Source organism: Dendrobium catenatum, unplaced genomic scaffold, assembly GCF_001605985.2.
Source record: "Dendrobium catenatum unplaced genomic scaffold, ASM160598v2 fragScaff_scaffold_1238, whole genome shotgun sequence".
NCBI lineage: Eukaryota > Viridiplantae > Streptophyta > Magnoliopsida > Asparagales > Orchidaceae > Dendrobium > Dendrobium catenatum.
The window spans coordinates 251,361-262,510 of NW_021319700.1; the positions used below are offsets into that span (position 1 = coordinate 251,361).

General features: G+C 35.3%; 1 protein-coding gene across 1 annotated transcript in view; it reads right to left on the reverse strand.

The window, feature by feature from the left end:
- Window positions 1–11,150, reverse strand: part of LOC110098158 (mediator of RNA polymerase II transcription subunit 23) — a gene marked incomplete at its 5' end in the record, with an annotated part of 70,997 nt that overhangs the window by 15,714 nt on the left and 44,133 nt on the right. The window contains 3 exon segments of the mRNA XM_020824891.1: window positions 4,422–4,547; window positions 4,847–4,960; window positions 5,048–5,218. Coding sequence (XP_020680550.1) covers window positions 4,422–4,547; window positions 4,847–4,960; window positions 5,048–5,218 — 411 coding nt within the window.

Below are 11,150 nucleotides of genomic sequence, written 5' to 3' on the forward strand. Positions count from 1 at the left end.
GACAAGGTGGATCTTTGGGAGGGGAGTATTGTTAGACCGGTCCAGCCGGTCCAGGCGGGACGGTTCACGGGCGGGAATCGCAAACAGGCGGATCTGGCGGAGAACGAGCGGCCCGTCCGCCCCCGTAAGAGATCATTTTAGGAAGCGTTTTTAGCGTTTTGAGAGGGAAATTTGAATGTATGGACTGTTTTGGGATTTCCTTTTGATTTGTATGCATTAAATAGTAGATTTTCCTAGGGTTTGAGCATCTTGAATTTGGCTGAAATTTGAGATCTCGTAGATTTAGGGTTTCTTTGGGCTCTAGCGGCGTCTAGAGATTTGGGAGAGATCGATCCTCCTCTCGAATTGAGGATCAATTGTATCTTTGCTGTTTTATTCATCTACTAGTGAAATACAAGAGTTTTTCTTCGTTTTCTATCAGATTTCCTTGTCAATTTGCTGTTTTTCTGCTGTAAACAGCAGATTTCTGCTGTGGACAGCAGTTTCCATCGGATCAACTTCAGTTTTGGTGAGAAACACTTGGGAACTCAAGTGTTTCCTATCAGTAGTTTCACATTATTAAACTTTGGCAACAGAAAAATTAGCAAAGAGAAATTATTATTACACAGTAAGAATTGTTGTTGTACCTAGACAGGAAAACTTGCGTGGATGAAAATTTACATTGGTATGTACGTATTTCAGGAATCCCATTCAGACTCAACTCAAAATAGTATCATACTATAATTTAAATGCAACAGCTTAAGTTCAAAAATATTAAGATCGATTACTTAAAAGTCCTGAAGGTTTCTTTCCAGATTACTTACAGGTTGACTATCTTAGATGTTTAACTTTCAGATCCCTTAAGTCTCTAAAATTTGCATTCAGTTCCAATTGTTAAGGTTCCTCATACAAAATCAGAAATATTTTCAAATGGCATATCTGAAAAGATTTTTTCAAGCATTTATGGCTCTCAAATATGAGACTGGAGAGGATTGTCAACACTCCATGAAAGTGGTAAATAGTAAACAAATATAAATATCTTTATATATAGGATAAAGTACTCTAAAAACCACCAAATTTTATTCTACTTTATAATTTGGCCACTAACATTTACAAAATTACAGAAAAATCATTATGTTATATTCTGGATAACAGTTTGATCATTTCTAATACTGTGTGGCAAAATAAGTCATGTTAAATACATGTAATAAATCAAAGGATAATATAGCCAGTAAACACATAAAAGTATCCATTAACCAATGATTTACTAAATCATGTGACAATTTCTATTGAAAATATAACGAAAATTTTATTAGTTTATGATACGCCTTGAAGGTGAAATCAGAGAGAAAAGGCAGTGAAAACAGCAGAAATTAAAAAATGATGGATGGTTTTTATATTAATTCTTCAATACCAAAGCAAGATACAAAGATCTACTACTAGAGAGGTCGATCATCTCTCCCACTTAACCTAGTGATGAGGACATCACCAGCATTTTCGACGCCGGAGATCGACGGCCACGAGCATGACTTGTATTTTGTCATTTTATGTAGTAGTGTATTTATTTTGATGTTTTTTCCACTTTTGCCCTTATGGGCATTTAGTCGCTTATGTAGCCCAGAAGGGTGTTTGTGTCATTTCTTATTTTTTCATTTTGGCCTATTTATATGAGGCCTCATGCATTGTAATTGGAGGTTTTGATGAATGAAAAATATTTGCCACTTATGATCTCTTTGTGAGTTCACCCTCCTCGATCTCTTAGTGAGTTCGTAGGAGAAGCTATATCTCTTTGTGAATTCTAGATCTTCTAGTTATACCATTTTTTTTTCTTTATTTCTTGTGATCGACTCGTCGTCGTGGAGATTCGGGTTGAAGCATTGGTGAAGAGTAGAATTCGCGCTTGAATCCAAAGAGTTTCCTCTACTATTTTCCCTCTCTGGATCCTTGCCGCCGCTCACTCCAGGCTGTTCAAACCACCGGCCACCCTGCCTCCAATTCCCGCCGGCTAGATCAGCCACCACCGGCCAGCCACCAACCTCCCGCCGGCCTGCTCCAAAACCCACCCCAGTCGCTGGAATGGCCCCTTTCCCGGCCGCCGGCTTCAGGCCACTGGTTCTCCTGCTTAGCCGCTGATTTCCCATCTCTCACCTCTTCAATTTCCATTAATTCCCCATTGTAACCTTCCTAACTTGGCTCCAAACGTTTTGGACAGATTTTGAATTTCAAAATCCTAATGAACTGGAATTAAAGAGCTTGCCTTGTCTTCTAAACCGTGAATTAGAAACTCTCCATATTAATTAAAATCTGATGATTTAATCAGATTTTAATTAGCAAACCTTTAATTAGTGGGGCCCACTACAAACCACTCAAATGCTCCTCCTCTCTCTCTCCCGTATTAACCCTCTTGTAACTTCCCTTATGTCTTTCCTTTTAGACTAATTTCAGGTTTGAAATTTCAAAAAAAAAAAAAAAAAACTGAAATTAAGTCTTCCCAATTGAGAAATCTGATTTACAAATCAGATTTTGTTTATTTCTCCAATAGCTTCACCCGTACCTAGCCCTTCTCCAGCCCGTGACCCTCCTCCCTCCACTTAATCCTTCCCACACTCCTTAAAACATGGAGTTTCCTACCTCTTAAACCTGCAGCCAGAAAATTCCAGCCTTTTCCATTGCATCCACAGCAACGGGAAGCCTTATAACTACTGTTTTCAGTAGACCACTTTGCTGTCCCACGTTCCTAGCAGCCGAGAAGAACATTCCAACGTTTCTTGCACCTGAAAGATTGCTGTCCAAGATCTGTCCAAGACCAAACTGCTGCTGTCCAGAGAAATTCTGCATCTTTTCCTGCTGTCCCGCCAGTTGGATCATCCTTGGACTACCGCCATCCTCCACCTCTCCGGCCACCTTTCCTAGAACGACGATCTTAGGCTCCTTCTTCCTCGGAGTGACCTCGTTTTCTAATGTGGAGACTCTTCTTCCGCTAAAGCCTAAACAAGTCGAGCGTATGGACTCCAAAGGTGAAAGTATTCATTATTAAATCGTGGACTCTTGTTACCATCGTAGTTTTACAATTATCTTTGTGTTTCTTGAATTGTTTGGTTGATTGATCTTGCTCTACTTTGCCTAACCAAGTTAAAGACCACGAATTCCAAAGATCAATCTTTTGCTATAAATGATAATTTTACTTTGGGATTATTTGTTTAAATTGATCTCGTTAATTTCTTAAAGTAACTCCATCGCATGTACGTTTCACATCACCTAGATGTAGCTAGGAAGCTCTTACCACAAGAAAAAAAACTACAACAGAAAATCAAATTACATAATAATCAAAACAAACCCTAGAATAAACTATAACCTTACAAAAATCCCACTCAAATTTGAATTCAATGAGGAATTATTTCCCTAATTAATTCCCCCTTAATTCCTCTCCTAATATAATAAATTAAAGGCTTCCTGGGCCCCACAAGGGGAGCTGAATCCAGCTGTTTGGCCGCCTCTATCTGGTCCGCCCCCTCTTGTTCCGAACTCAGCTGGACCGGCCAGTCCAGCTCTCTGCTGGCAGCTCCTGTAACAGCAACTCCCGTACAATTTAATGACTGCATTATCATGCAGTCTATCACATGTTTAACTTGGTATATTCTACCATTATATATTTGTCTTTTTATGAGACAAGAACAAATTCTAATCAAAATTAGAAATGTGTTGATTTTTTTTGTCTTTTCTTAAATACTAGTGGTCAAACAGTAAAGAATAAAATTCGATGATTTTTAGAATACTTTACCCTTAGAAGCAACCCCATATCAACCTTAGATATATACTAAATTAATGCACATAACTCTTAAAGAGGAAACATCTTGCCCATTATAACCATCAAATCATTCACATCATGACTTTTAACCTCAAACATAATAAATATCATAATTTTGATTTTGCGATGACCATTTAATTATTACTTACCTATCACATCATGCATGTCATTGTTTTTAAATTTAAATAAATTTTATTATTATTTTTGACTATTTTATTTAAGAACTTACTATTAAATTCTGTTTGTTATCTATTTTATTTAATAGGTAATTACATATCCTTATATATACTAGACTATAGTTCATAGAACCTGGGTGATGACAAGTGTAAGGAATTAATCCATACAGATGGCACATTGCATGGCCGCCACATCACAAAGTTTTTAACTTGAATGCAAATGCATTTAAAGCTATATAGCACATCATGCATGCCATTACTTACAAATTTGAATACAACAAGACATAATAGACCTAAATCATGAAACTAAAGAAATAATAGAGTATCAACTTCTGCCAAGAATGCTATATAAATAAACACACTTTCTGATCACTCAAAACATTAGCTAGTCATTCTTTCAACAAACCTAAATTTATCTTGAAGTAACATAAATTTTAGGAATAAGAAAATGTTCATACCACAATGCGCAATGCATAGGGATCATCATCCCTGTCTATTAGAGCAAGAAGCAAAATATCAAGAGGAAGCAGCTCATGTGTCCAAATGAAGAAAACAATGCCTGAGATTGCCTTAGATAGAAGGTCCTGCATAACATAACAAATGAGAAAGACATCGAGTCAAACTTAGATTTTGTTTGGGACGCCTTTTTTACTGCTTATTGAAGCAGCTTTTTAGTATAAAAATTAAAATTTTTGTACTTGAAAATTGCTTCAAGAAGCAGTAAAAAAGCCGTCCCAAACGAAGCCTTAGTCAAACAAATACATGTACATATTAACTCCAATTTTCCAAGAAAAGTATGCACAATTAGGATCAAAGACCAAACATATAAAGCAAGGAGATGTCTGAGGTTCTATGTATGGGGTAATGGTGGAAGCGGCAAGACCTGTGCTGCATGACCCCTTTGTAGCTCTAACTGAATATGGTGCAGAAGTACATCAACCATGGTGTATATATTTGATGTTACTTCTTCAGGCGAAAATTCCCTTAAGACGCGTGCCTGCAGCAGGCCCAACATTATATGTTCATATAAGCCATATAAAGACAAAGTTATACAAAATTACATGCAGACAGATAAGGATCATACAAGATTTGCACTACTGATACTCTCAGGGAGTCCATTCATAAGCACCCAAGCGCCAGCACAAAGATATTGCCGATGTTGAGGAAAGCTATGACTAAGATACGTCATAGAATAAGTTGGATCAGCCGATGGAGAAAGAAGCTGAGTGCACTGGTGTATCACAGTAGTTTCTGCCTGGTGAAAGAGAAAATTAGATACTGGATGTTAAGCAAGGCAGCATGCACATGAACAACAACAGTAAATAAAAATGGAAGCTTAACATATTCATAAAACTGTCATTTCAAAATAAAACTGTTTCAAAGAACTTTTGAGGGTTCTAGGACTGTTTGTTAATGTACAAGTACAAATCCGTGATCTCCATTGACAGATGGGAGCAGTGGTGAGTATGGTGAGGGGTGAGGGGGTTTGCGGCAGTAGGGCCACCGCCTAAAAGGACCATCAGTGTTCTCATCTGGAAGAGGGTTGGTAGCGGTGCTAATCTTCGTAATAGAGATAGTCCCCTTATGGAAACATTAAGACAAAGTATCTGACTCTTGAAGGAGCCATGACCAATTAACAAATCCTCAACTTAGAAAGTAAGCCTAATAATCACGCCAAAAAACAAATAAAGTAAATAGGAGTTAGGATCTAAATTTCTAAAAATATAATAAGGTTTAATGGCTCTAGTAAGATGCCAAATAGGCAGTATTTGAAGAAAGCAATACAAAATATAAACTAAAATAAGTTTTCCTTTGATATACCTTGAGCACTATTACAACAAGTGTTTTTAAAACCGGATAGGACCGGCTGGTTCAACCGTGAACCGGTTCAGTTGCCAGTTCGGAGAAGTTGAAAAATCAGATTTGTATTGAACTGATGAGAACTGATTTGAACCGCTGGTTCAACCAGTAAACCGCCGAACTAACTCCAGTTAGGTTGAACCGGCTAGTTCAATAAATAATATATTTTTTATTTAAATAAATTTTTAATATTAATTTTATTTAATTAATTTTAAATATATTTTAAAATAATATGCTTGTATATAAATTTAATCACAATATAGAGTTGCTAGCTCGCCACATCATGCAACTTTACTTTTAATTTGTGATTTGTGTTTTACACCATATCAAGAGAACAATTTAAAATTCCCCTAAGTTGTGGGACTAAAAACCTATGAGAATTCTACATGAGCTTAAGCTATCAAATATTCAAATTGCATGAGATACAAATTTGAATTAAAAATGCATATAATTTATTAAAGTTAGAAACATAATTTCTTATATTATAGAATGTATACAATTATATTAATTTTTTAAATTTAAGACCTATTTATTATGCATAATTTATATCATATTTAAATAATTTTAGTATTTATTACATCATCCGATTCAACCCCAGTTCGACCCTAGTTGAAACATCAAACCGTGAACCTTTCCTTCTGGTTCGTTGTCCGATCTGATTTCACAACCATGATTACATCATTGCTTATAATTATAAAATCAACATAAAATAACATAATGCATAGCATATTTTTTGACTCATTAAGTAAATCATGCATATGAACAATAAAAAATGAAATAAAATATAATGAATGTAGGGTAATGAAATCCTACAAGCCTTATGTTAACCATTATAAATGTACTGCAATCAATTAGAGCATAATTGATCGACGCGACGTTACACATATTGAGTCTGAGACACCTCGCTCAAGACCAAAACAACTCAGATGTCAAGTGTTTGTGAAAATGGAATGTGCTGATGCATTCATAACATTGAATTTATCAAAGAACAACAAGGTGAAAATACTCAAAACTCCGATAATGACCATACTAAAAGTGAATTTTAACTGGAGGGGGCTATTTTGAAATGTTAAGTGAGCTTAGATCGAAACCGATCCTCCACCAAAAAGTTGGCGGAGTTGACAAGGTTTAAATAGCAAAATGAAAGGCAAACCCTCCTCGATGGTTACCATTTTGAAAGTAAATCTTAACTGGACGGGGTAATTCTCATAATTAAATTTTCATATTGCAAACACATACATATAAGTGATTTCAATGTCACCACGATGATGGCTGCATTGAAAGAAAATCTTAATCGAGGAGTCCATTTAAAAAAATAAATAAATTTGACGTTGTAAATACAAATGTTTTTATAGTGACTTCAATGTCACCCCGATAATGATCTTGTTGAAAGAAAATCAAATCCTGAAGAGTCAATTCTCAAAATCAAAATTTTACATTACAAATACAAATATTTTAAGTGACTTCAATGATTCCCCAATATTGATTTTCTTAAAAGTAAATTTCAATCAGATCGGTCAATTCTCAAAACTCAAGTTTTCATGGTGCAAATACAAATATTGTAAGCAATTTTAAAGTCACCTTGATGATGGTCTTATTGACAGAAACTCTCAAACTCTCAATCACATGAGTAGTTGTATGAAAGCAAACACAATTTACCTATGTGAATGACACGTGGACAAAATTTGCAAACAAAATACCAACACATGTATCCATACGTATATTATTAAACCTAGGTGAAATTATATATATATAATCTTAAAATTCTTATTAAATTATCATATAAATAAAACAAATAAATAAATCTGTAATCAATACGGATTGTCCTGAAATCAAGCTGGATCCGTATACTATAACATCGCTAAAGTCTTATCAAGCACCTTAGCACTTCCTCTTCTCACTTTTTCTCACACAAGCCAACAACCACTTTTGACTTTATACCAAAGGATGGCAGAAAATAATAATCATAATTGGGGCCATCTAATCGAGTGATTTAACTATAAAATTATACAATTATAAGACAATCATGACCAAAGCACAAATGTTTCCCAAGAGCTCCAACTCCTTTAGTTGCATAAAGCCCTCTATTAGCTAAAGTCGGCTTAAAATAATCCCGTCAAAAAAACAACCACCATAAGTCCATAAGGCCCTCTTGGACGATGCAACCCATGGTTGCTGACACAAATCCTCCGATCAAGTAGAGTCAACTATCTTTATTAACTAAGCAAACCAGAGACCACAACAAACTGGGATAATAAAATCTTAATTGAGTTTGTCAGCATTTCCCGCACCATTCACTTTAAGCAAGTGACAATAAGTTCCCTCAATATAAGACCAAAGTGTTGCTAATATATTTTAAGCACTTAGCATTCATCAAATTGCTTTAATAAAAAGTTCTCTTTCATCATTGGGAAGGATAGTTGACCATAAATAAAGTTTACATGAAATGAGAACAAAATATCTGAGTAGTATCTTATGTGTCATCCATATTACCTTCTGAAAAATTTAACCATGAACAACAAACTTATTTAGAAGAGCCAAGCATAAATTTTTGAAACTCACAACAAAAAGAAATATATCAATCTGAAGAAAATATGAGAAGGGTTGAATGCTAACATTAGGTTTATGGCCAAAATCTATTTATTGTTTTGCTAGTGTAAGGGCACTCTTCAGAAGCGAGAAATATAACCTAATCCAATTATAGCAAAAAGTGGAAAATGACTAGCAAGGACAACATATGCAAGTAAAAAGTTAAATTTGCACAAAATTTCAACAGTATTAAATATGATGAATGCATTATACAAAAAATGAATAAATAAAAATGGATATAACTATTAAAGTTAAAGTGAGTAGCTACAATGAAAAAAATATCTTAGGATAGATTTTAATATAAACTATACAAAATTATAATTAGGCTAGGAGAAAAAGAACTAAAATGGTTATTTGACTCTTTATAAAAGATCAAAATAGTCTCATACTATATTAAAAAATCATTTTAGTCCCTCAACTCCTTAAAAAGAAACTGAAATAGTCCCACCATGAGACCATTTTAATTTATTTTTAAGAACTTGAGAGACCAAAATGATTATTTAAATATTTAACATAGTTGTGGACCATTTTGGTTCTTCATAAAGAGTCAATGAACAATTTTGGTCCCTTTCTTATTAGGCTAGCTATAGTATATAGATCAATGCATTAGGCAACAAAGAAGTCATAAACAATTAAGTTGAGCATAGTTGAAACATGATTTAAAAGGTAATTATGGCGTGCGCCTCAATTAAAGGCACACGATGAGCGCTTCGAGGTTTAAGCCTCACTAATTTTGGTGAGGCTTACACCTTTTTAATATCAGGTGTATGCCTCAAGACGTTTTGAGGCGTTGCCTCAAACACTTAGATTTAATTTAAGTTTTTTTCCCTATATTACCCAATACTTAATCTATTATCCCACCCACACGCACGTGAGGAGCAGTTTTACTATTTGGATCGGATAAGACTTGAGATAGAGTGGTTGTGCGAGAGTTCTTTGTCGATCCTTTGCAGCATCTCAGCATCAAGTTCATCTCCAACACATGTCAATAGTGCGACACCTCAACAATTGGCTGCAGGATGAATGAACAGGTTGGTTTATATTATGTTTAATAAAGAACAAAATGATAAACATCTCAAATTATATAAGTAAAGAACCACTGACGATGAATTAGATCATTTAGTTGTTGATGACTTGTACTTTGATGATGAAAGGGTAACACCAAGAAGTACTAAAGTGTTAACCTCTGTATAAAGAACAAAAAGGAAAGGAGGAAGAAATCTAGCGTGCAAACCTCGCACCCGCTGAATCCACGAAATCCTCCATAATCCCTCCCGAAATCCCGCCGAGACACTGTAACACGGCGCCGTCTACGTCGCTTCCCGCAAATCCTTCGCAGGCCTCGATCCGTGCCTTCTCCGCGCTATAAAATGAAAGGGAGGTCTTCGCTACTTCCACACTCTCCAACCTCTCTTCCACGCTCGACTCCACTCCCCGTGAGATTTCCCCTCGACCAACACTGCCGTCGACGACCTCGTGCAGGTATAACCTGTTTGAACTCAAAAGAATGTGAACGGTGGACTTGTGGAACCGGACTTGTACCAGATGAACCTAAATGAACTTAAAATTCAAATGAAATTGAAAGAAACAAGAACTTGGACAAATGATGGACTTGTGTAAGACTTGAGTCGGACTCAAGCTGAACTGAACTAGAACTTCAATTTGCCATTTGAACTTGTACCCAAATGAACTGGCATTGTGGACCTAAGATGAAGCTTAAGTTTGGACCAAATCATATTGAATTTAACTTTAACCTAAACTATAACTTAAGTGAATCACGAGATGGCTTGAGCTTCAATTGAACTTGAACTTAAAATAGAGGACTTATGAACTTATTTTGAACACCAATTTGAACATCAAAGGAGCAAGATTTGGACTCAAATTTGAATTTGATTCCAACATCAAGTAGACATGACTTGAACTTGTACAAATTTGCAAACTAAGCAAATGACATAAACTTAATGATAATGACTTGTGGATTTAAATTTAAACCATGATTAGAGAATTAAACTCTAATTTAATGGATGTATGATCATTCCAAAGATCACAAGTATCAATCATTAAGTTTAATGATGCAAGCTATCAAGGGATACAACTTTCTCATAATCAAACGAAAGATGCATGTGACCTCTTCATACATGTTGCAAACAATGTGGGGAGACAAGAAAAGTTCACAATTATAACATGCCTACAAGCAACGAACAATCATAGGGATGTGTGATCTAATCACAAATGGAGGCATAAAGACATTCCATTTAGCTCATATGCAAGGCGATTCACATACAATTGATGATGAAACTCAAGCAGTTGAATGACTCAGAATAATTTCTAAAGACATGAATGCATTAATCCTCTTGCAAATAACAATAGTGGTCAACAACAATTTGGAAAGAATTATGGTTGGGTCACAAATAGATCAAGAAGCACCGCGATAGTAGCTTGATCTATCGAAGTGTATCTAAAAAGTCATTCATAAAAGATGTTGTTCATTACTAGTGTTTGAAGACCGATGTACAACGCATGTGATCATGAATTATAATCCACATCAAGATACAAGCAAATGCATCTAACCCTACAAATGATGAAACTAAGGAGCTCCTATGAGTTATTATAGGAAACCCCTATACTTCTAATTTAGTCTCTATAAAAAAAAAAGATCTGCAATACATACATTCTCTCTATAAATATGGATGTATGTATGATATGCCACTTATGGGTAGATGCAGAAGGACTTCAGT